Source organism: Felis catus, chromosome B2 (genome assembly GCF_018350175.1).
Source record: "Felis catus isolate Fca126 chromosome B2, F.catus_Fca126_mat1.0, whole genome shotgun sequence".
NCBI lineage: Eukaryota > Metazoa > Chordata > Mammalia > Carnivora > Felidae > Felis > Felis catus.
In genome coordinates, this window is record NC_058372.1 from 63,869,699 (window position 1) to 63,896,792 (window position 27,094).

Sequence of the window (27,094 nt, forward strand, 5' to 3'; positions counted from 1 at the left end):
CCTTGAACTTCTGTTATGAGTTGACTTTCATGGCAGCTCCACTATGGTAGGTGGTTACAAAGAGAGCCTGACTTTGTTGTTGGTGTAGAATGCCTTTCTGAGACTTCAAAAGGTCAGATTTTAAATATACATATATATTTTTAATGGAATGAGAAAATGAAGCTCTTTATAGTGTGGTAGTAGAACATGAAGTCATGTTACCTTGCAGTGAAGAAAATGAGCTATGTAGGCTTTATATTAAGGACAGTAGGTATTTACTGCTTCTGTAATGATGAAAGTCTGGAAACTACCTAAATGCCCAGTAGTGCAGGATTGAATAAGTAAGTTATCTTAAGTTCATGCAATATGGAATGCAGTCCATTCTCACCCACACATACACCATTTGATCTAAAGAAAACGACGTTGATATATATACGATGTTTTAAACATATGTTTAGAAGCATAGAAAATGTAGGGACTTTTTTTATTGTGATAAAAATACACAACATAATTTACCATATTAGCCAGTTTTACACATACAGTTTAGTGGCATTAAGTACATTTATTCACATTATTTTGCAGCCATTACCATCATCCATGGTAGTGAACTTTTGGTTTATTCATTTTTGCATTATTTGCATCTTTTACAAGAATGTATTGATCTTATTATAAAAATTGACTTAGATTATAACCCAAGGCTTTGCACTAGCTCTGTGACCATGGACAAGTTTAATGTTTTTACCATTTGCAAATGAGGATAATTAATAGTACCTCTCATAGCATCATTATAAAGACTAAAGAAGTGTACGTATATGTTGATGTATTTGTATTTTTTTAGGGTGACATGAAATAAGCACTATACTGAGTGTTGGCTGTTATTTTTGTTGGTTACATATGTGATCCTAAGGGTGTGAAGGGTAAAACGAGACTTCAAAACCACATAACGTGCCACATGTTGTTTTATAATTTAGACTCTGAATAGGGTTTAGACTTGAAAGTATAAATAAAGTAATATTCTTAAAAACAGACATACATTTCTGAAAGATGTACAGTTTATAAAAGTAATGAATACAGGAGCGCCTGGGTGGCTCAGTTGGTTGAGCGTCCAACTTCGGCTTAGGTCATGATCTCATGGTTCGAGAGTTTGAGCCCCGCGTCTGTCTCTGTACTGACAGCTCTGAGCCTGGAGCCTGTTTAGGATTCTGTCTCCCTCTTTCTGCCCCTCTCCCACTCGTGCTCTCTCTCTCTCTGTCTCAAAAGTAAATAAACGTTAAGAAAAAAAAAAAGTAATGAATACAGATCATTTGCCTGCAATTGGTGAACCTCTCGGTTCTCATACAGTGTATGCTGGCACAGTGGAGTTCTGTAAACGAGGTTGACATGTCCTGTGGTAAAAGTCGAGTCAGGATATTTTCTCACCAAAAAATAAAAGATAGTGCTTTCTCAAGTTTAAGGTATTTTTTTTCATAAATTTGTCCTAATTGTTAGTGATTGCTATTACTTGAAAAAGCAAAAACTTTTAACTGAAAAACTGGAAATACATATTTATACTCAGGCTTTTGCTTTTTTACCTTTGTTCCTCTTGATTGTAGTTTGTTCTAAAGGACATATGCTTCTGTCTGTGAATTTAAACTGCATATATATATAGTTATAGTTATAGTTATAGTTATAGTTATAGTTATATGGTTTTATTTCCTGCTAATAAAATGCTTCCTTGTTCATGATACAATTAAATATGTCTGTTTGATGGGGTTGTGTCCCTGTCCCCAGCTCTGCAGCTCATGGATGATGGTACCACTGGCTCACATGTCCTTGTTGAGTTTCTTAACTGAGATGTTGTAGATACCACAAAGATGATGTTCCTTTAATTGTGTTTTTAATGTAGAATACCTTGTCCTTTTAAAATATTTTGTTTCTGGTTCATATTTACATGATGTAAATGGAATGTGGAATGGACTGGAAAACATGAAATAGCTCTTTAAAGATGCCTGACTTCAAAATGAATGTTGTCATTTGTGGTTAGAAATGAAAACAAAAAACTTTCATGAGTCGTATTTGAATTCTTTTAGGTCATAGTTGTATCTTAGCTTAAAATTCTGTATATTATAAATTAGTATTATCTGTGCATTGTTTTATTGCTTCCCCTTTAAATTGTCCATGGTGCTTAATAGAGATAGAACATACAACACACACAAACACAAACACATATATATAGAGAGAGAGTAAACCTATATTTTTTTTGGTTCTGATAATATATCAGTGAAAGTGATTTAAAAATATTTGCAGTTGATCTCTTACAAGCTAATCTTATGTGAGTTTTACAGTCTTTTAGAAATTAAGTAGTAAAAAATATTTCATTGACCCATTTATTCATTGAAATTAGTAATATGTGACTTACTGAGGCTTAAACTGGGAAATAAAATATAACAGTTTCTATAGTTATATTTTAAAAAAGAAAAGAAACCTGGGAGTTTCTGTGGTTTGTGGTAGAAATACCTAGTATGTGGAAGACCTTCCATTAGATTTGCCAAATATTGGAAACCTGCTCTGTGCAAGACATCTCACTCAACCTTAAAGAAATTTTGAAAGGTGACTAATTTGCCTTTGAGGCAAAGAGAGATCAAAAAGATTGTAAATTATTAAAATAGAAGCTTGATTAGGACATGAGTCTCAAGATGATAAGGTTTTTGGGGGTGACAGTGGGGTTAATGGGGTCCAGACCGATGGCCAAGAAAGAATTCTTAAAGATGCTGTTGGTGCAAAACGGTGATTTTATTAAAGCATGGGGACAGGAGCGTGGGCAGGAAGAGCTGCCCTGGGATGATGAGGAGACATTGGTTATATACTTAGGAGTTGGGGGAGGTAAAGTCAAGGGGAAGTTTCCAGTGAGATTTTCATATGCTAAAGAAGACTTCCAGGATATTGGAGGCCTAGCTATTATCAAGCTAAGGTTGTTTTCCCTGTGGCAAAGCATTAGCATTAAGACAGTGGGGAGTTCTGGAGAAACATTTTACTCTGCCTGCCTCAAGTATTTGTCAATGGACTGCAAGTTACAAGGAAATTTAGTTCTGCCATTTCCTTCTGTCTTTGTTTCCCACATCACTGTGGAGGGATGATGTTGGGGCTCCAGGAAACAGAGTCTATAGGTTTCTGGAGATTAGGCTATTGATAAGATTGCCTTTTTCCTATAGTTTACTAAGATATTCATGAATAGATGGAGACTCAGGTCTTGTAGGACTATGATCTCTATCAGTTAACCATTTGTTTTTCCCCTTTCCTTTGTTCTCAGGCAGCCAAGAGGAATATCACACATATCCCAACTGTGTGTGTGTGGGGGGGGGGGGGGCAGGGTTGTGGCCTGTCAGCGTGCCTCATGCTCCCTCATCACAAGAGATTGGAGTGGGGACACTCTTAAGTGTTAACTTGGTTGTGGCCACAGGAAAGTGTGTGAGGTGTCCCAATCCCTGGACTGCGCTCACAAACTCTCTACTCCAACCCACTCCAAGTCTCACCTTTTATATTTTGTAAATTCTGCACTAATGTAAAAAGGAGAGACAAACTTTGAAAAAAGTTTTTTGAATGGTAGGTTAAGTGAGAAGCTGATATAGGATATTGTCACTCTGTCGGAGTTCCCTTCCGGGTACAGCAGCTCAGTGGCTTGGTACTGCCATCACTGAACGTGGCCATGCTTGAGTATACAGTGAGTTTATTTCAAAGTTTTATGGATACTTCCTACAGAATCAGTTTACACAGTGTATGTTTTTCCTTTCTATGTAGTTTTTTCCCTTATTGTAACTTTTTTTAACGCTTATTTTTGAGAGAGAGAGAGAGAGAGAGTGTGTGTGTGTGTGTGTGTGTGTGTGTGTGTGTGTGTGAGCGGGGGAGGGGCAGAGAGAAAGGGAGACAGAATCCAAAGCAGGTTTCAGGCTCTGAGCTGTCAGCACAGAGCCCAATGTGGGTCTCAAACCAAGAACCACGAGGTCATGACGTTAGCCGAAGTTAGACTCTTAACCAACTGAGCCGCCCAGGTGCACCGCCCCCCCCCCCCATTGTAACTTAAGAATTCAACGTTACAAACATTTTAAATCATCAGAATTTATTTCCAGCATAGGTAAACATGATATGAAGTGATGTCGTCTGTCACACACACATGCAGGCATTCTTACTTATAAGAACATGGTATGAAATGCCAGTTTAGTCAGTTATCTCAAAAGTAGTGTCTGTCTCATAAGGTTATGGGGATTAAATGAATTAATGTATGTACTCAGAGCAGTGCCTGGCATATAAAGAGCATCAGGATGCAGAATAACGTGAATAGTGTAATACCATTTGTTAAAACAGGGTTTGGATATATTGTACCTAGAAACTGGTGAGTAAAGGATATTTTTGAGAGAATAAACAAAACTAGAAATAGTTTCTTTGGGAAAGGAGAGAACCTGGGGGGGTAAAAGGGGGACATAAATCTTGTCAACCTTTTAACTGTTTTTAACCATATATTAATTTAAAAAATAATGTCATGTTTTAAGTAATTTAAGAGCATCTACTTTGGGATGAGAATCTGTGTTCTTTTCAGATGGCCCTGCCGAGGCACCAGTGACCAATGGGAACACAACCACAGTGCCATCCCTGAATGATGATCTGGACATCTTTGGACCAATGATTTCTAATCCCTTACCTGCAACGGTCATACCCACAGCTCAGGTATGTAGTAAGAACATGGTTTTACATCATCACTGCTTATTTCCTTTTTGAAAAGCCTCAAAAGTTCAATTTTGAAAGAATTGTCTCTGAGCAGTCTCTGATTTGAAAGCTTACTGTTCTTTAGGCCAGGGGTTGACAAACTAAGCCTGCAGCTTGATTTTGCAAACAAAGTTTTATTGGAACACAGCCATTCCATTTATTTACATATTGCCTGTGGGTGCTTTTACATCACAAAAGCATATTAAATAGTTGCAACACTCTTTGACCCAAAAGGCGTAAATATTCACTGTTTGAAGTGTGCTGACTCTGGCTTTAGGCAAACAGTGGTGTTTAGAGTGAATAAGTGGGAAAATTAAGACTATTTCAACCTTGCCAGAGATTAACTCGGTAACTTCAGAGGTTTTAAAGTTAACCATAGGTGTATAAATATTGATTATATAAGCTAGTAGTTCTATTTTTATGCTCTATTGAGCCATCCTCAAGATAGTTTATTTCTGGTTGCAGAAAAATCAAGAATAAGAAATTGTAGCAAATTAAGTACTCCTATTCTTTCTTATGAAGATAGTTAAGTTAGCCTTAAAATTGTTTTATTATTGAAGTATAGTGGACATACAATGTTTCTACTTTTAAATTTTTTTAAAAATTATTTAGGGCAATATTAATGATCAGGATTTTTTTTCACATTGATGATAAAGAAATTTTGAATTCTGTTCCTGACGTTACATTTTGCCTTTATTCCTTTTTTTAAAATTGTAAGTTGTTTAATACTTTAAATATATTTTCAGCTTTATTGAGGTATAATTGACAAATAAGATGGTAAATATTTAAAGTGTATATTTCACTTCCACCATCAAGTTAATTAACACACCCATCACCTCACATATTTACTTTTTTTGGTGAGAACTTTAGTTTTTTTCTTTACAAGTTTCAGTTACACAATACAGTATAATCAACTGTAGTCATATTAGATGTCCTCAGACCTTACTTGTTTTATAACTGAAAATTTGTATCAACCTCTATTTTTTGTCCACTCCCAAGCTCTGGTAACCACCATCTATGAATTCAACTTTTCTTTTTAATTCCACATACAAGTGATCCCATCAAGTATTTATCTTTTTTGAAGGTGAATATATTAACTTTTAGGAATATAGGTTACTCTTAAGCATACAACTTTAAAATTCTATTTTAAATTTATACTTTATAAATGAACAACAGTATGTTTTGGTACAGCATAATTTTTGAGGTAAAATATTTCTTTTTCTCTAGAAAAACTGAGCCAAATGAAAATTGTTTGGGTGGAAAGTTTTAATAAGAACTTATGTCTTATTAAGAAGACTAATTGCTTATACTTTTACTATGCATTTTTTTGTTATGATAGTCGTAATTACCACTAGAATTGAGCAAATAAATGTCTTAGAAATTAGCTTATCAAAATTGCAGCATTAATGTTTATTTTCAGAAAAGATAGCTTTGTTTTTTGGCTTTGTTCCTTCTCCCCTACCCCAAAACATAAATGAGGGACTGTTACTACTATTGTTTCAATTAACATTAATTACCTTGTGAATTTGTGCAGGCATGGGTATGCATGTGATAATAAAAATTGTCTAATGCTAATGTTTTGGCTTCAGAAAGAAGCATTAGGTTATTTGACAATCTGAGCACGAAAAGCAGTTTCTTTTGGTCTAGCATTCTAGTGAGGCTGTTTTATCTGCTAAACTTCTTTGGATTCCATTGGAGTATGTGAGTTGCTTTGCAACCACGCAGAGAATTAGACCCTACATCTGAGGCTTCAGTGTACTTCATGTGTTCTTTTCGGTATCAAAGCAAGTGGAACAATGCAGACTTCATTTAACTCTTAAGTAGCACCATGACCACAATACGGGGTGCGGCTTCTACCTTTATGAGGGATTGGTTGGTCTGGCCTTCATGCTTTGTGCATTCTGCATCAGCCACTAAGAGTTACAGAGTTGATTTTTTAAATCCCATCTGATTCTTTTTTTAGAACATTGATTTTGGACCAAAACTGTGCCAGTTGTGTTGAGCCCTATAAAATATTGGGTGAGCAGAGTTATCTTTCATTGAATTACATGCAAAGATTAAAACCCAGACATGTTTTCAAAATGTCTTTGAAAATGGGGAGGGGGAAAGGCAGGTTAAATTACACATTTTATACATATACTCTAGCTATGTAACTTACTAATTTTGGTGAGTTTCTATTATGTAAAATTTGACAGAAATAGGAATTACTCTGAACCCTATACTCTTTCAGTCCTGATTTTACTCATAGTAAAAATTATATTAAAAGATTTTCCACTCATGTGAAGACGAGAGAGATTTACCTGTTTGGCTGTGTAGTCTTCTGAAGGAGGTTGGAAATACTCATCTGACCAGAATGCACATGTATATTGGGGGTTCCCAGGTAATCATTCCAGAGTCCTCAAAGGTGACTTACAGAAGCCATCCCTTTCCTTCTATCTCTAATACACATAAACCAACAGTACCTAGACCTGTACAGGTGCTGCCTTGACCTTGGATCAGCCTTAGGATCCCAACAGCCAGAGAGAACCTTTGGTTTAGGGATTCTGCAGCCTCTCAAAGTGTAAATTGACAGACAAAAGTTGTTCTCCTTTAATCCTGGAGTTACACTGCTGTCAAATAGAGCACCAAAAAATAAAAAATGGACATAGGAGTGATTACTAGTCATGCTATGTGGTTTGGCTGTTTTTAGACTATGACCACGTTGAGGTAGATGTTCCATTTTACGTACCTTCATCAGAAGAAATACACGTTTAGAGCATGTGGATATTAGGCTGCTCTACTATGAGACTGTGGTTTTATTTTCTGTGGTTTTAGTCGCTTACAGTTTGGAAGCAGATGATCTTTCTTCTGATATATCACCAGGTGATCAGTAGTAGCTTAACACTTGGCACGGTGCCTCACTTGTCATTTACCTCACTTCATCTCATCACGTAGGCATTTATCATCTCACATCATAAGAAGAGTACAGCATATTTTGAGAGACCACATTCACATAACTTTTATTATAGTATATTAATTGTTCTACTTTATGCTCTCTGTGCCTAATTTATAAATCAAACTTTGTCATAGGTGTGGATGTATAGGAAAAAAAAACCATACGTTTCGGTACTATCCATGGTTTCAGGCATCCCCAGGGTACTTGGAATGTATCTTGGAAAGTGTATGGGGGTGTGGTGAGGGGGACTACTATAATAGGTTTCCCAGCCATTGTGGATTTTCCTGTAGTTTCATCTCTTCCACAGGGAATAGACCTCAGGATTTTGAGCAGGTTCTTAGACTGAACAGAAACTAAACATTATGAAAAGATTACTTAGTGAGATGGTTGCTTCATTACCTAACAACTTAAATATTGTGTGCTTAATTCTGCCATTGTGCAGAGCACTTCTAGTGGTCATCAAGCAACTCTGTAAGGTTAGAAGTCCTATCTACAAGTTTACAGACGAGAGTGGAGATTAAGTGACAGTCTCAGGGCACAGTGTAGCAAGCAGTGGGACCAGAGTTCTAGTCCTGGCCGGCTGGCTCCAGTGCACTTGCTCTTAGTCTCTGAGAGTTTCTGCTGCATCGCTGGTAGTTAGGTAATATTTTATTCCAGTGCATTCCCATATTTGGTATTCCACTATGTCCAAGTCCTTACACATTTCAGACTTTCTGCAAAATGCAGTGACTTTTCTATCTCAAAATGCTTGCTTAATTTGTCATAATAGATTCAACTATTGTTCTCCTTAAATTTGTGAATACAATGCTTGGATGGTAATTTATTGCTATTTTTTTTAGCCAAGATGTTAAATGTTTGATTTTTTAAAAAACTAAGGCAAATTTGTTTACAGGATCTTTAACTTCTACCTACTACTCACCTTATTCTGTAGTTTGAGAAGACCCTTACCCAGTTTCTACCATTCTTCTTAGAATTCTTTGAAAGTCTTCATATCTAAAACAATTTCATGTAAACAAATGTGAATGTGATTGAATAAATGGCTGCAGAGATCATTAAAGTGAAGTTATTAGCTGTGATTGTATAATCTGTGTGCAGATATAGGTTAAGTGAACATTTTTCTTTTGTGTTAAATCTGAATGTTTATTTCTTTTTTCCAAAAGTGGAATGAAGATATGGTTGAGAGTATAGGTGAAGTTTTGCTGTACTTCATTTCTGGATAGACTAGAAACATTCTACTATGAGGTTAAAACTGATCTAGATTAGGTTTACAAAAATATGATGCAGCTTTTGAAAAACAAAGGCTTTTCTTTTTTTTTCAAAGACAAAATCAGCCTTTGCAAGACCCTCTTGCAGTCTGCTGTAGTTCTTTATTCTAAGGGATACCAGTTCCTTGAAATAGTTGAAGTGGATCCCCAGCATCTCCCACGAATGGTGGTCCTCACACAGCAGCCACATACTATTGTTGAACCCACTGTGGTCAGGATGTGATGGGCAAAAATGCAGTGTCAGTTTAGCAGGTAAACACAGTTTATTATGAAAGAGCTTTGATCTAGTTCTCTCACATTAACAGATTTAAAATAGGAAACATTGTACCTTCATCCTAGATGTTGGTTTTGTGTGGGTTTGTGAATGATCCTGATGTCACCATATTACCTTCTACAGTTGTGTAATTTCTAATTCATTTAGATTTTAAGGAAGGGATGAACTATGTGTTAGTATGCAGAATTTGACAGCTTGTTTTGGTATTTGTCTCAGGGGACGCCCTCTATACCTGCGGCTGCCACTCTGTCTACAGTAATATCTGGGGATCTGGATCTCTTCACTGAGCAAGCTACAAAGTCAGAAGAGGTAGCAAAGAAACAACTCTCCAAAGATTCCATCTTATCTCTGTATGGCACAGGAACCATTCAGCAGCAGAGTACCCCTGGTAATTCATTTTCACATCTGCTTTCAGTGAATTGCAGTAACATTACTAGAAGTATACCCTTTGTATAATATTATTTCTTCCTATTTTTCCATGTACCAGGTGCTTCTTTGCAATTTGTGCAACTACAAAACTGGTATGAAGCATTAGAATTAAAAAGCATACACAGGATTCACAAAACTTTATTTAGAAGTAACACGCTGTTCACATATCACTTAATACTGTTTCACAAGCTTACAGGACATGGATTATTTTTGAAGAATTATTTTGATTTGCATGAAGTTTACAACTTTGTGTACAGTATGGTATTTTCTCTGTAAGTAAACAATAAGCAATCTGAATTATCACATGGATTCCAAAACTGAGTTTTTAATAATTATAATGAAAGACTAGCACAGTAAGATCTATTGTTTACATAGTTTGAATCTGTCAAATGCACTCCTTCTAAAATAATGAGCTGGAATTCTAGGACACTTGCTTCCATTAAAGCCAGACACCATCAGCTCTCAGTTGTGTATCTGATAGTGGGAGACAAGCCGTGCAAGTCAGCACAAACAGCACATAATCTCATGCTGTGGAGTTTATATGACTATTGCATAAGATATATCTAGCCTAAATTTGCTCAGGTTTGTAACTGATTTGTGTGCATTTTGGAAGTAACCAGCTCTGAGGTTGTGAGTCGGTCTGAGCAGTAGGAGCAGATTGGAATTAAAATTTTTGCTCTGGGTTCTTCAGAAAGATGGTGATCCTTTTTCTGTGATCATAGAGGTGAGTGCAACTGTATACAGTAGCCCTGCTTTCTTCATTCATTTTCTTTTCATGGTTCTTAAAATGCAGGTGTGTTTATGGGACCCACAAATATACCATTTACCTCACAAGCACCGACTGCATTTCAAGGTTTTCCACCAATGGGCGTGCCTGTGCCTGCACCTGCAGCTCCTGGCCTTCTAGGAAATGTGATGGGACAGAGTACAAGCATGATGGTGGGCATGCCCATGCCCAATGGGTTTATGGGAAACGCACAAACTGGTGTGATGCCACTTCCCCCAAATGTGGTTGGCCCCCACGGAGGAATGGTGGGACAGATGGGCGCGCCCCAGAGTAAGTTTGGCCTGCCGCAAGCTCAGCAGCCCCAGTGGAACCTCTCACAGGTAGGGGGTCATTTACTCTCCAGCGTCTCCAAAATCAGAGAAATGGGATTCATTTTCTGAATGGTTTATTTAAAAATAACAACATGGCAGAAAAATCTGAGTAAGGATAATGTATCAGATGGGACTTGTCTATAGGTATCATGAAGTTACATCAAACAGACAAGTGAGCTGTCACTGACCCTGTATTTAGAGTATTCTGTAAAGCAGTGTTAAGCATTTTTTCATTTCAGATTATAATACTGGTGAACATCCTGTTTGTAACAGCTGGAAATTATCTTGGGCATCTTGAGAGACTTCCTCTCTGCTACCTGTGAAATTAGCACCAAGCTTCAACCCAGCTCCCTGGTGGGCATTTTTATAGTCCACTTAGACCTGCCTATGTTCACTACTAAGTTGGGGGCAGGGAGTGGTTTCCAGTCTCAAAGCACTATTTTGTAAGGGATCTAGGCTGTTCTTCATGTCATATGCCTACTGCCCCTGCTTTATAAAATACAGTTGAGTTTCCTTTTTACTTATGGACAAGTCCATATCTGTCTCAGACATCCCCTTACATTATAAAATCCTATTTCTACTTGTAAAACTTTTTTCAAATCAGTCTATTTTAGCGCTCCACTCTGACTTTTCTGCATAGACAAAGATCCTTAGATTTAGCTTCATGCTCCAGCCTCTCCCTTACAGTTCCTATTTGGTGTTCTTCTAGCACTGGGGGGAATCTTGGTTTCTGTTCAGCTGTTTTACCTTGAGAGCATTCAGAGAATAGGCTATACTGATAGTTAACATTACTAAAAATCACTGTACATCCTGTGAATGCTTTTACTATCACATTTTAAAGATTTTTTTAAGTACTCTCCACACCCAGCATGGGGTTTGAACTTAAACCCCGAGATCAAGAGTCACATGCTGTACCAACTGTGCCAGCCAGGAGCCCCTACTGTCATTGTGACATTGGTGTCCACCTTCTGGGAACCTTAAGTACCAAATGTCAGTAACAGCTTTTGGGTAGCCAAAATACTGAAGTACACTCAGCTCAAAGTTAAGGTGCTAGATGAGCCAGTAAGGAGTTAACGTTGGCCTTTACTTTCAGGCGTGCTGAGGGGTGCTGCTGTTTTCCAGCACCCCTCAGTGGAATCTGTTGGCCAACGAGGTGGTTTACAACCTTTAGTTGGTATGAAGACGTGGACACTATGCCTCATCAGCAATGTGGTGAACATTAGTGTCTTTGCAAGACCACTAAAGAACTTTATTAAGAATACATTCCAACACTGAGCACAGATTTTTGAATCCACTCTGTACTTTGTGATAAATCTTGCCTTTCCTTTCCTTATCATCAGTCTTAGAAGAAGAGAAGTACCATAGTGAAAGGGTTAGGATGCTTATATACATATATGATTCCAGTCTGGAAGAAAAACACAGGTCGTCTTATACCTTATATAATGAAAATTAATTTTAGATGTTTAGTGGTTAAGCAAAAGAAAATGTATGCTTTACAGCCTTTTTTTAATACTTAGGAAGTATTTAGAACCATTTAATATTTTAATGAAGACAGAATAATACCTGTCATAAACAGTATATAGTTTTGGAGTATTTGACTTTCTAAAATTTGCTCAGTCCTTATAGTTAAAGCACAACATCCTGATATAGTTGAAAGTTAGAATAGTGGACTCAAATACAAATTCAAAGATTGCTTTGGTGTTTTTTCAGTTGTGGTTAATCTTTGGGGGACAAGAAATGGAGTCTTGAAAATGAATAAATAGGATTGAGATCACTTTATGGACAATGCTAAAAAAAAAAGTGGAAGGAAAGAACAAGAAGGAAACAAAATAGCTATTTGCTTTCTCTAGGGAAATAATTGTTTGGTAGTCTACTTATACCCCTGTGCTTTGACTAATTTTCATATTGATGAAAAATACTTCTATAATTGCTATTAAACTTCATTATCTCTTTGACTAAATTAACCTCAAAGGCAGCTTCTAATAAATGTCTAACTGTGGCTCAAGAAACAAGAATTAAAAGTGAAGTAAACGTCCTAAAATAAGCCTTTTATGTTTCACAGATGAATCAGCAAATGGCCGGCATGAGTATCAGCAGTACAAACCCCGCAGTGGGTTTTGGCCAGCCCCCCAGCACAACAGCGGGCTGGTCTGGAAGCTCATCGGGTCAGACTCTCAGCACACAGCTGTGGAAATGAAAACTGCACTGCAAGTTTCATCCAGAACTACCACCTGACATTCCTTGCTAAAACGCATCTAGTTCCCCTGTTTATTCATGTACATATTTTTTTTTCTTTTTCCCCATTTGTTCATATTAAGAATTATCTGACTGACCGTGTTGGTCTGTACAGATTAAATTTGATGTGAAAAGCAGGTTGAGAAACGATTTTATGTCAAGGGCAGCTTTGCTCATTTCCCATGATTTCGTAAACCACATTATTTGAGAAGCTGCTCAGTCAACTTGCATAATCAGTTTTACTCTCGATAAAAGTATAGCTCTAATGTTTGCATATAAGGGAAGTAGTTATCATGTTAGTAATACCTCTAACAGTATAAACCCCACCCCCAAATTAGCCAGTAATCCTGTAGGAAGGTACTGTATGATCAAATGTTTAATCATATAAATAGAATGTAAATGTGTCACTGAGCACTGTTTTCTAGTGTATCAAAGTTCTTTTATTTCATCATTCACTTCACTGTGCTGTTGTTATGATGTGCTTAACAGGGAACGTGGCTAGTGAAAGGAAGATAAACCTGGATGTTACTACAAAACTTAGTTTAACGAATGTTTAAAGAACTCAAATTTTATCTGCCTCTCTTGTAATTTGGATCTCTTCTTATGTACATAGTGCTAATAACATGAAGACCTTTCTCTGCACTATATGCAAACAGGGTAACTAAACAAAGCCACTTTCAATCCTTGAAGGTATATCCAGGTTTATGACAGTAATTGTGTTTACATTTTATGGTGCCTAGTATTGACAAAATGTTATATCCCTATATTAAACAGATAAATCCATAGACCTTTTTATTTTTGTGGGTTTTATTTCCTACAATGTATACTGCCACCAACCATATGAAAATTACTTAATATTGCAAAGTGAGGAATTGGGAACATTTAGTCAACAAAATACCTGTCCTTTGTTTCTGAAACCAGTTCCACCAATTATAAGGCCAAATGGGAAAAAAAAAAAAAAGTACACAAGATACTCACAGTGTATCCCGCAGTGTCACTAGCTGTACTGTACAAAGAACTTCCAGTTTCGTTGTAGGGAAAACATGCAGAACAAATGAAGACAAAAAACACACACTTTATAACCATCCAGTCAGCCGTGTTAACTGGCAAGCTCTGCTTAAACAGATGTCCATCAGATGACAGTAAAGGCTGCTGTACTGAAGTAAAGTGAACAATACCTGAATGTTTGGCAGCCTGACCTCCAAACGTCCTCTCCCATGTCCACCAGCCAGGCAAACTGCACCAGTTGCTGCTTCAGTTTCTTCAATTTACACCTCAATTTTCACCGTGTCCAGGTGGTACTTTGGCTCGTTGGCTAGATTAACCTTCTCTGTCCGAGTGTGCCACACGAGAACCTAGAGGGGAAGGAAATCTTTTGGGTAGCCATGCTTCTTAACGCTGACACTCAACAAGGTCAAGCAGCACAAGTGAAATGAATACCTTGGTGCAGTTATTTGCTTTTGGTTCCAGCTCTTCAACTGTTGTTATCTGTTTTAGAAAATCAGATTCTTGCATCCCTGGCTGGGATCCACGACGCTTAAATACGGCTTTTGGATTGGACAAGATGACTTGAAGACTGACAGCAAATCCTTTGTGAAAAGTGAGAAAAAAAAAAAAAGACTTTAAAATAAAATAATTGGCGTACTTCTCTTTTTTCTGTAAAATTTTGGACACATCAGAAATTCTTCTTCATGCCAAGTATGTGCCAGGTCTTGGCTCTCAGAGTTGAATAGTAGGAGCATTACGTGTAGAAAGCAACCGGGGCACTGTGGTACGTTCAGTGCCACGACAGAGGTGTACGCACAGGGGCGGGGGGGTGGGGGGGGGACAAGAGCCACTGTAAAATACAAAGTCTAGGCTGTTGACAAGAAGCTGCTCGTTCATAGAGGTCATCACAGCCCGGCCTTCGACACTCTGGGAATTGAGAACTAAACGGAAACATAGCTGCAGAGCATACAGACTTACCCTAACTGTCCTCGGGGTGTAAGCCTGCCTGGGTATCCTGCCTGTTCTTTAACACCTTTATGTGTGCTCTCCTCAGAACCAGCACTGCTGCGATTTACTTTTGAGTTTAGAAGACTGAGGAGTACAAGTCAGTTAGCTAGAATATGAAAAATCTGTAATCATTTGGTTTAAATTTCTAATTTGGTTCAATCCGACAAGGGTGGGGTGGGGTGGGGGGGGAGGTTTGGAAGTCAGTACAGGAGGTGTCCAGCCATTTGATAAATTTGGTTTTGGGGTTTAATTTTTTGAGGGAAACATTACTCTCAATTGCCTTCAATGGTTTGGTCGTGAAAAATCATTACTATTGAATCTGGTTTAGGAAACCCTATGTTAAAGGCTTAGTCATTAAGCACACTGCAAGCTTTCTCAGCAAGCAACTGCTGTTAACCTTTGTGGTTGTTTTGAAAGTCTGAGGTCCTGGACCTCTGCTCTTTATGACTAAGCTAACAATGAAGTTAGATACCCTCCCAGAGTCAAAGCTGCGAGGCCCGATCTCCAGGAACGTTCCTTAGCAACTTTTCGCCCTTTTCTACATTAACTGAATTGATTTATGCTTCTTTTTGCAAAAGCATAGTTAGCAAAGTAAGTTCCAAATGATACTAGGCAGTAAGTAATTGGGGAGTTGTGAGAAAACCACAACCAGTATTCTCATCACTCCACATGCCAGACTGGGCCACTTCCATGTTCTAGACCCTGCCCTCTTCACAGGAAAGTCTCCCACTAAGCTAGCTCCCCACAAACACAACTTAGCTCAGCACCTGCTGAGTGAGGCAGAACAAGTAAAACAATCATGAAGCATTAGCCTGAGGACTGGCCCAGTATCTCCCACCAATCCTGGAGGGTGGCGGCACATTCTAGCAGAAAGAACACTGAATTTAGAGTTAACAAGCCTTTTGATTTTGCCTAGATCCTTGTACTTTGGACACTGGCCAAGTCACTGAAACTTTCTTGATCGTAAAGCTTTCCCATTTCCTCATCTGCCAAGAGGGGTGTGACACCTTGTCAGCTCAGTGTGTCATGTAAAATTAGCAAATGGAAAGACCCCACTAACTGCACAGCACTGTTCATGAGGTACTATGGTATGTACATAAAAATACCATTAGAAACATGAAGGGCAGGTGGCACTGGCTACCATCTATGGCCAGAGAACAGGGTTTACAGGGAAAGGGCCTGTGAAAGTGGTGGCAGAACCAGGCCACTAGCATTTCACACCACTTGGCTAAGGAGCCTGAAGCCTTCCCCAGACAGCCAAAACAGCCACAGACCTCTTCAGCAAAAAGCCAGAGGTTCAGATTCACACATAAAAAGTAACCGTTCTAACTGGTGATTTTTGTGCTCTAGGAGGCCTTGCCTTTTTTTTTTTTTTTTTTCCATGTACTTAAAAATAAGTTTCATACTTTTTCTACAGTTGAGGGTCTGCCCTTCTCCATCGCTGAAGCTCCTGGTATATTTTTCACATGGCTTCAAGGTACTAATTGTATTTCCCCTTTCTTATAATTAAAAAAAAAGAGAATCCGGGGCACCTGGGTGGCTCAGTTGGTTGAGCGTCCGATTTCAGCTCAGGTCATGGTCTTGCAGTTCGTGAGTTCGAGCCCCGCGTCAGGCTCTGTGCTGACAGCTCAGAGCCTGGAGCCTGCTTCGGATTCTGTATCTCTCTCTCTCTCCCCCTCCCCTGCTCATTCTCTGCCTCTCTCCATCTCTCAAAAATAAATAAATGTTAAAAAATTAAAAAAAAAAATAGGATCCAAACCATACAGAAGTCGTTCTGAAAATGTGAAGCCAGTTTGATTTCCTTCGTTTTCCCAGAAGTCATTTTTTTCTTTAAAAAAAAAAATTTTTTTTTAATGTTTATTTTTGAGAGAGACAGAGACAGAATGCGAGTGGGTTAGGGGCAGAGAGAGAGGGAGACGCAGAATCAGAGGCAGGCTTCAGGCTCTGAGCTGTCAGCACAGAGCCCCACACGGGGCTCGGACTCACGAGCCGTGAGATCATGACCTGAGCCAGTCGGATGCTCAACCGACTGAACCATCCAGGCGCCCCTTCCCTGAAGTCTTTAACACATTCATCATGGTGACCACTCAGAGATTCAGATTAAGTGTAGTTTCTTGCTTTCCTTGGCTCGGGAATACCTTCTAGCTCTTAGAGTTACACAGCACAATCTACCAACTTAAGCAAAGCTGCCAGCCAGCTGTGAAGCTAGACACTGTTTTGCTGTGGGGCCCTTTCCTGGCTTCACTGGAGAACAGGGTGCACCTGGCAGGCCAGCACCCTGGAGAGAGATTTTCCCCGGGTGGCTCATGGCAGCAGCAAAGTGATTTTCTATGATCTAATACAAAACGGGGAGGGAGGCAATTCAGAGGCTTTTCAATCTCCTACTTTGCCCATATGCCCCTGCTGGGTGAGCTCTTTAAAGGAAGCTGGTCACAGCCAGCCCCAGGGACTACACACTACCCAGGCCCACACCCTGGATTGCCTTTCAGGGAATCATGACATGCTATGAAGCTGGGGAGTTAAGAGAGTTCTCCCTATGAGAGCAGGACAAGGAGTTTTTAAGCTCCTCAAACCACTGCTTCCAACCCAAGATGGAGATCTTGGGTTTTCTTAATTTCCAAGTATTTATGCCTCAAGTATTTTATGTGCCCTTCCTTTTTTCTAGTGAAATTAATTTAGCTTTAAAGATGTTTGCAGTAGTTTTTGAGATACTGGGAGCCTTACAAAAAAACATGGGACTAGGATTCTCTGTCCTGGTCAGCTGTATAAAAAATAAAATGCAAATGAAAACTGGCAATTCACTGTGAATGGCTTGTTCAAGTGAAGTAGAGATAGGGTCCCTAATGTAAGTATGTATGTATCCCCTATGTATGTACGTGTGTGCGTGTGTATATGTGAATGTGTGTGTAATAAATGTGTTAGACATACATAAATGTAATCTAACAAATACTTATTTTTTCTAATACCTAGCAACATAAAATTCAAAATGCCTGAGCTACAAAAATTACCATGTGTACAAAGCAGGAAAATACAACTCCAAATATACCCTATATGTTCAAAAAGGGGAAAGATTGAGCATGCTAAGGAGAGTTATGGAAGATACAAAAAAAAAAAAAAAACCCAATGTGATCTCACTGTTGTGAAAAATATACTGGCTGAGATTAGCAGCTGATAAATCATTGCAGAATAAAAGACTAGTAAACTTGAAGAATGAACAATAGAAACTACCAAAAGGACACACAGAAAGGAAAATATCAAGACAGACATCAAGACAGACACACACACACACACACACACACACACACACACACCCCAAAGAAACCGAATGAAAGGTTTGGAAAGAGGGATGGAAAAAAAAAATGAAAAAACTGAAAACTTACTAAATTTGGAAATCAGTAAGGATATGTAACACTTGACCTGACATAAGATGCACCACCAAACAATACAGAATCCACAATCTTCAAGTACACATGGGACATTATCAAGATAGGCCACATAGTCTGGGCCAGAAATCAAATCTCAATAAAGATGAAAGAATTCAAATTGTACAAAGTGTTTCTCTGACCACAACAGAATTAAAATAGAAATAACATGAAGCTATCTGGAAAATCTCCAAATATGTGGATACCAAACAATGTAATTCGAAATAGATTATGGATCTAAGAAACCAAAAGGGAAATGAAAAAGTGGTTAAATGAATGAAAACAGTGGGATGCATCTAAAACAGCACTTAGATGGAAAATTAATTTTTTAACAGCTATAAACAAATTTATTAGATAGGAAGAGTAAGTTCCTATACCTTTTTATACTTAAAAAAAAAGGAGCAAATAAAACCCAAAATGAATAGAAAAATGTACTAATAAACCTATGAGCTAAAATCAATGAAATAGAAAATAGAGAAGATCAGTGAAATAAAAAGCATGTCCTTTGAGAAAAGAAGTCAAGAAAATTGATAAATATCTACCCATACCTATCAGAGGGGGAAAATAAGTCATAAGTTACCAATACTGGGAATATTGGTATGTATTCTACAAATAGAAAATGATAATAAAGGAGTATTAGAAAAAAACATTATGGCAGAAAATTTGACAACTTACATAAAAATGGACAAATTCCTTGAAAGAAACAGCTATCAAAGTTCAGTCATGAAGAAATAATCTATGTAGCCCCATATCAATAAAGAAATTAAATTCATAGTTCAAAATTGCCCACACCATCCCCCCCCCCAACCCAAACCAAAATAAAACTGAGAAAACAAACTAACAAAAAACCTCCAGGCCCAAATAGTTTCACTGATGGTATCTACCAAATGTTTAAGGAAGAAGTATTAACTATTTGTATAGAAAATAAAAAAGGAAGGAACATTTCAAATCCTCTCAAGCCAGCCTTTCCCTAATACCAAAACCAAACAAGTATTAGGTAAAAAATAAAAAAGATTACAAGACAAAGTAAGATAAGAAAACTACAGGTCTAACAACCTTCATGAACACAGAAAAATTCTTAAAAGTTTTAGCCATTTGAATCCAACTATAAATCATGACCAAGTGAGATTTATTCCAAGACTGCAATGTTGCTTTAACATTTCAAAATCAATCCGTGTAATTCACCAACTTAAGATGTTATAAAAAAGAAAAATCTATTGTAATAAATGTAGAAAACGCACTTGACAAAATCCAACATCAAGATTTTTAAAAAGCCACTCAGCAAACTAATAAAAGTGAACTTCCTCAACTTGGTAAAGGACATCTACAAAAAATCTATTGCCGATATTATATATACTTCATGGTGAAAGACCCCTGAAGATTGCAATGAGGCAAGGTTGTCGCTGTCAACTTTTACTCAACAGTGTACTGGAGGTCCTAGCCATTGCAATAAGGAAAAAACAAACCAAAACCAGACAAACTGGAAAAAGAAAAAGCAAGTCCAGAAAATCTCTTCCTCTTTCAGCCATAAACACATCAGTAATGCTTATCAGTTCCTTCTGTTGTGTATCAACTTCCTCTTACCTCCACATACTTGTCCCACTGGCATATTCTTTTCTAATTACACATAATCTAATCTTAAAAGCAAGGGTGTTACAAACCAAACTTATTTCGAATTCTCACAGGAGGGATTTTGGCAACATTACAGTTCAGCCACAATAAAGATACTAATGGCCTTTTTTCCTCCTGACGGTCAGCTCTGGCTAGTGATACTGGAATACTGTGCTCTTGACACACTTCTACTACTGGCAACAGGTCTGGTAATTTCAAAAGTTGGTCTCTACTCACTTGAAATAAAAAGAGACTATCAATTTCCAAATTAAAATGTATACACAGACAGTTGTCTCAGAAATTGCTGAAGAAAGATGTGCAATGTGGCACCTCCTTCTAATTCTCCCTGAGGCGACCCCCTCTCCTTTCATATCTCTTCTTAGCAGAGCACATCCAGTCTTTTGCAGAGTGTGTGTGTCAATCTTCCGCACCCACTCACCCCCTTTAATGAGATATAATTCATACATGCCAAAATTTGCTCTTAAAGGATATGTGTGATTAAATGGCTTTTAGTATATTCATAACTCTGGGCACTTTTTTTTAGTTTACTTACTGGTTTTGAGGGCAGACGAGGTAGGGGCAGAGAGAGAGGGGGAGAGAGAATCCCAAGCAGGCTCCGTGCCATCAGCACAGAGCCTGACAAAGGGCTCAAACTTACCAACCGAGAGATCACGACCTGAGCCAAAACCAAGAGCCACACGCATAACTGACCAAGCCACACAGGCACCCCTGGGCACTTTTTTTTTTTTTTTAAACTATCTTTCTCTATTGAATGGCCTTGGCACCCTTGGCAAAAATCAACTGACCACAATGTGAGGGCTTATTTACGGTCAATTCTCTTCTATTGATTCATATGCTTACCTTTATGCCAGTGCCACACTATTACTGTACCTTTATATACTCAGTTTTCAAATCAGGAAGCATAAATCTTCCAACTTTGCTGTTTTACAAAATTGTTTTGGCTATTTGGAGTTCCTTGCTTTCCCATGTTAATTTTAGGATGACCTTGTCAATTTCTGAAAAAAGGGCAGCCAAAATCTTGATAGGAATTACCCCAAATCTACAGATTAATTTGGGGAATATTGCACCACTGGAGTAATATTATATCTTCTAATCCATAACACTGTCTCCTAATCCAGGAACATAAAATGTCTGTGTACTTATTTAGTTCAATTTTTCTAAATGTTTTACAGTTTCCAGTATACAATTCTCATACTTTTTTTTTATTACTAAGTATTTTATTATTTCTGACACTGTTGTGAATAAAACTGTTTACTGGTTTCCTTTTTCAGATTGTTCATTGCCAGTGTATAAAGGGGGCATCTGGGTGCCTCATTTGGGAAAGGTCTGACTCCTGATTTCGGTTCAGGTCAGTATCTCGTGGTTAGTAACATTGAGCCCCACATTGGGCTGTGTGCTGACAGCATGGAACATGCTTGGGATTCTCTCTCTCCCTCTCTCTGCCCCCCTACCACTGCTCCTGTGCTCTCTCTCTCTCTAATAAGTAAAACTTAAAAAAATGCATTTCATTTTCATATGTTGATCTTATATCCTGCAACCTTGCTGAATTTATTTACTAGCACTGATAGCTGTGTATGTATTCTTGAGGATTTTGTACATAAAAGATCATGCTATTGATTATTTAAGATATTTTACTTCTTCCTTTCCAACCCAGATGACTTTTATTACTTTTTCTCAATAATTACCCTAGCTACCACCTGTATTACAATGGTGAGTACAACTGTCAAGAGGGATCACCTTTGTCATGATCTTTATGGGAAAAGCTTTCAGTCTTCAGCTGTTTAAAACATTAGCTTTTTCATAGATGCCCTACATCAAATAAAAGATGTTCTTTCCCATTCCTCACTTACTGATCTGTCTAGTGTTTTTATCATGAAATGACATTGAATTTTGTCAGGTGCTTCTTCTGCATCTATTGATTTGATCAGGTGGTTTTTGTGGTTTGTTCTACTGATCATGGTACATTGACTGACTTTTGTATATGAACTAACCTTACACTCCAGTGATAAATCTCACCTGGTTATGGTGTATAGTTCTTTTTATATGTTGCTGGATTAACTCCACCAGTATTTTGTTTAGGATTTTTGCATCTACATTCATAAGGGATATTGGTAAGTTTTTTGCTTTGTGATGTCCAGTTTTGGGATCAGGGTAACAATGGTCTAATAGAATGACTTCAAATATGTTCCCTTCTTACTATTTTTTGGAAATGTTTGTGAATGATCAGTCTTAATTATTTTTTAAATGCTTGTTAGAATTCACCAGTAAATCTGGAACTGGGCTTTTCTCTATATAGGTTTCATTGATTACTAATTCAATCTATTTCTTACAGGTCTATTCAGATTTTCTATTTCCTTTTGAATCAGTTGTTTTTTTGTTTTTTTGTTTATTTATTTATTTTGAGAGAGAGTGCATGTGTGTGTGGGAAGAGGGGCAGAGAGAGAGGAGAGAGAGAATCCGAAGCAGGCTCAGCACTGTTAGTACAGAGCCTGATGCGGGGCCCAATCCCATGAACCATGAGATCACAACCTAAGCCGAAGTCAAGAGTAGAATGCTTAACCAACTGAGCCACCCAGATGGCTTTTCAAAGCCCCTATGGAATGAAATATTATCTAAGATTTTTCTTTCTAATTTTTTGATTAGCTTATTGTTTGCCATAACTATTACCATTGCCTCAGGAATCTGCAATGACAATCAACATTTTGTTTTTACTTTTGTTTTTATTTAGTTTTTGTTTGAGGTTTTTGTTTTCCTATTTTTTATTTTTTAAAAATGCTCCCAGGAAAAGGCTGTTTGTACTGGGTGAGATCTGAGTGAAGTCAGATAAAGACAAGCTTGGAGAATGGGATTTTCTAAAGACCTGTTAGGTCAAATAATGGAAATTCTCTTAGAATGAAGCTTTGAATAAGTTCCAACCCTGTTCTTCCCTCCCAGTGACTGCTAGGATAAGTAGCTGTTGATTTTCAGCCTGACTCCAAGGCCACCGTGGAACTAGGGAGAAAGGGACAGGAATAGGGCAAGGTGACACAATGTAATACTGTTATTACCAACATTTAACCATTTTTCTTGAACAAATACTCCTCAGAGTGATGCACACTTTGGGTTAACTTCCACAGTTGTGAGAAAGTTGATTTTGATAATCACTGTTTTTATAGAAGATAATATTCAGAGGTCCTTACTCTGTCATTACCAATGATGTTCCTGCCTTTCTCTTTTTCAAACTCCCAATCCCACTGTGACCATTTCAGGAGAATAAGTTAGGAAGCAGCAGCCACAGTAATGTAGGGCATGAAGGTTAAAAATGGAAAACTGCTGAGGAATCAAAAAATGCCTTGAGACAAATGAGAATGGAAATACAACATACCAGAACTTATGAGATACAGCAAAAGCAGTTCTAAGGGGAAGGTTCTTAGTGATAAATGCCTACACAAAAAACAAAGATCTCAAAAAACCTTTTTTCCTTAAAGAACTAGAAAAAGAAAAAAAAAATCACCAAAAGTTAGAAGAAGTAAGTAATTAGCAAAGATCAGAGCAGAAAGAAATGAAATAGAGACTAAAAAGTTAATAGAAATGATAAATGAAACTAAGAGCTGGCTCTTTGAAAAGATAAACAAAACTGACAAACCTTCATCTGGAATCACCAAGAAAGAGTGGGCTCAAATAAAATTATAAATAAAAGAGAAGGCTGTGGCTCAGTCAGTTATGTCTGACTGTGGCTCAGGTCATGATCTTACATTTTGTGAGTTCAAGCCCTGCACTGGACTCTGTTCTGACAGCTCAGAGCCTGGAGCCTGCTTCAGATTCTGTGTCTTCCTCTCTCTCTGCCCCTCCCCCACCCACACTCTGTCTCTCTCAAAAATTCAACATGTTAAAAAATTTATTTTTAATAAAAGGCATTAGTATTAACAAGACAGAAATGGAAAGGATAAGAAACTACTATGAACAAATACAGACTAACAAATTGGACAACCTAGAAAAAATGGATATTCTCCAGAAACATACAACCTACCAAGAATCATAAAGAAATAGAAAATCTGAATAGACCAATGACTAGTAAGGAGACTGGATCAGTAATCAAAAAACTCTCAACCAAATAGAAGACCAGATGGCTTCAATGATGAATTTTACCAAACATTCAAATGCTTCCAAACATTTTATGAGGCCAGCAATACCTTAATTCCATAACCTGACAAGGTTACCACAAGAAAATTATAGGTATCTTTGATGAACATAGATGCAAAAATCCTCAACAAAATGTTAGCTAACTGAATTCAATAATAAAAAAGAATCAAGTGATCAAATGGGATTTACTCCAGGGACGCAAGGATGATTCAATATCTGCAAATCTATCAGCGTGATCTACCAGACTAACAAAATGAAGGATGAAAATTATATGATCATCTCAATAGACACAGAAAAAGCATTTGACAAAATTCAATATCCTCTTGTGATAAAAACTCTCAACAAAGTGCATACAGATGAAATGTACCCCAACATAATAAAGGCCAGATAGGACAAGCCCACAGCTGACATCATACTTAATAGTGAAGAGCTGGAAGTTTTCTCCCTAAGGTTAGGAACAAGACAAGGATGCCCACTCTCACCATTTTTATTCAATATAGTACCGGAAGTTCTAGCCACAGTGATCAGACAAGAAATAAAAGTCATTCAAATTGGAAAAGAAGAAGTAAAACTACCATTATTTGCAGATGACATGATACCAAATATAGAAAAATGTTAAGACTCCACCAAAAACTGTTAGAATAAGTGAGTTCAGTAAATCGCAGGACACAAAATCAATATACAAAAATTTTCTCATTTCTATACACTAGTAATGAACTATCAGAGAACTTAAGAAAACAATCTCATTTACAATTGCATCAGAAAGAATAAAATGCCTGGGAGAAATTTAACCAAGGAGGTAAAAGACTGACATGATGATACAAACTGAAAACACAAATAAATGGGAAATTATTCCATACTAGGGATTGGAAGAATATTGTCAAAAATCTCCAAACTACCCAAAGCAATCCAGAATCAATGCAATCCCTATCAAAATTCCGGTGACATTTTTCACAGAAAAGAAACAACTCTAAAATTTGTGTGGAACCACAAAAGACCCTGAATAGGGGGTGCCTGGGTGGGTCAGTCAGTTAAGCAGCCGACTTCGGCTCAGGTCATGATCTCGTGTTCCGTGAGTTCGAGCCCCGCATCGGGCTCTGTGCTGACAGCTCAGAGCCTGGAACCTGTTTCAGATTCTGTGTCTCCCTCTCTTTGACCCTCCCCCATTCATGCTCTGTCTCTCTCTGTCTCAAAAATAAATAAACGTTAAAAAAAATTAAAAAAAAAAAAGACGCTGAATAGGCAAAGCAACTTTGAGAAAGAAGAGTAAAGCTGGAGGCATCATGTTCTGTGATTTCAAACCACATTACAAACCTGTAGTAATCAAAACAATAAGGTATTCGCATGAAACAGATACATAGATAAATGGAACAGAATAAATAGCCCAGAAACAAACCCATGCATTTAGGGTCAGTTAATTTAAGACAAAGGAACCAAGAATATATACAATGAGGAAAGCACAGACTCTTAAATAAATGGTCTTGGGAAAACTGGACAGCCAGATGCAAAAGAATGATACTCAACCACTATCTTACACCATACACAAAAATCCACTCCAAATGGATTAAAGACTTGAATATAAGATCTGAATCCATAAAACTCCTAGACAAAAATATATGTTGTAAGCTCCTTGACAGCAATCTTGGTGATGACTTTTTGGATCTAATGCCAAAAGTAAAGGCAACAAAAGCAAAAATAAACAAGTGGGACTATATCGAAATAAAAGGCTTCAGCCCAGTAGAGGAAACCATCAGCATGATAAAAAGGTGACCTACCCAAATGGGAGAAAATATTTGCAAATCACGTATGTACAGGGGCAAATGTCCCAAAATATATAAAGAACTCATATAACTCAACAGCAAAAACCAACAACAATCTGATTAAAAAATGAGCAGAGGACCTGAATACACATTTTTCTAAAGAAGATAAACAACAGCCAACAGACACATGAAAAGATATTCAACATCACTCATCATCAGGGAAATACAAATCAAAACCACAATGAGATATCACCTATGTTAGAATGGCTCATATCAAAAAGACAAGTAATGACAAGTTTTGGCAAGAACATGGAGAAAAGGGGACCCATGCACACTGTTGGCAGGAGTGTAAATTGGTACAGCCACTATGAAAAACAACATGGAAGCTCCTCAAAAAATTAAAAATACCATATGATCCAGCAATACCATTTCTGGGTATTTAAAAAGAAAATGAGGGGCGCCTGGGTGGCTCAGTCGGTTAAGCGTCCGACTTCGGCTCAGGTCATGATCTTGCGGTCCGTGAGTTCGAGCCCCGCGTCGGGCTCTGTGCTGACTGCTCAGAGCCTGGAGCCTGTTTCATATCCTGTGTCTCCCTCTCTCTCTGACCCTCCCCTGTTCAAGCTCTGTCTCTCTCTGTCTCAAAATAAATGTTTAAAAAAAAATTTTTTTTAAAGAAAATGAAAAACTAACTCAAAAAGATGTATGTACCCCCCCACTGTGTTCATTGTAGTATTATGTACAACAGCCAAGGCATGGAGGAAACCTAAATGTCCACTGATGGATAAATGGATAAGAAGATGAGTTACATATATACACAACATAATATTATTTGGCCATAAAAAAGAAAGAAATCTTGCCTTTTGCGACAACATGGATGAATCTTTTTTAATTTTTTTTTAATGTTTGTTTATTTTTGAGAGAGACAGAGACAGAATGTGAGTGGATTAGGGGCAGAGTGAGAGGGAGACACAGAATCCAAAGCAGGCTCCAGGCTCCGAGCCATCAGCACAGAGCCCAACGTGGGGCTCAAACTCACGAGCTGTGAGATCATGACCTGAGCAGAAGTCGGACACTCAACCAACTGAGCCACCCAGGCGCCCCAACGTGGATGAATCTTGAATGCACTAGGCTAAATGCAGTAAGTCAGAGAAAGACAAATGCCAAACGATTTCACTTATATGCAAAATCTAAAAAAGAAAATCAAACTC

The 27,094-nt window shown here is 37.8% G+C and overlaps 2 protein-coding genes across 9 annotated transcripts in view; one reads left to right on the forward strand and one right to left on the reverse strand.

Moving 5' to 3' along the window:
• Window positions 1-13,740, forward strand: part of SMAP1 (small ArfGAP 1) — a 279,736-nt gene extending 265,996 nt beyond the window's left edge. For 7 of the 8 annotated variants that reach the window (XM_045057719.1, XM_045057720.1, XM_011282395.4 and 4 more), the window contains 4 exons: window positions 4,553-4,680; window positions 9,410-9,581; window positions 10,416-10,729; window positions 12,783-13,740. In XM_045057719.1, the coding sequence (XP_044913654.1) occupies window positions 4,553-4,680; window positions 9,410-9,581; window positions 10,416-10,729; window positions 12,783-12,917 (749 nt within the window). In that variant the 3' untranslated portion in view covers window positions 12,918-13,740. The remainder of the gene's footprint in view (window positions 1-4,552; window positions 4,681-9,409; window positions 9,582-10,415; window positions 10,730-12,782) is intronic. The other variant, XM_019830821.3, reaches the window with a different exon arrangement.
• B3GAT2 (beta-1,3-glucuronyltransferase 2) overlaps window positions 9,745-27,094 on the reverse strand; it is a 95,238-nt gene continuing 77,888 nt past the window's right edge. The window contains exons 3-4 of the mRNA XM_003986299.6: window positions 14,396-14,544; window positions 9,745-14,310 (exon numbers count right to left, since the gene is read on the reverse strand). Coding sequence (XP_003986348.2) covers window positions 14,224-14,310; window positions 14,396-14,544 — 236 coding nt within the window. The 3' untranslated portion in view covers window positions 9,745-14,223. The remainder of the gene's footprint in view (window positions 14,311-14,395; window positions 14,545-27,094) is intronic.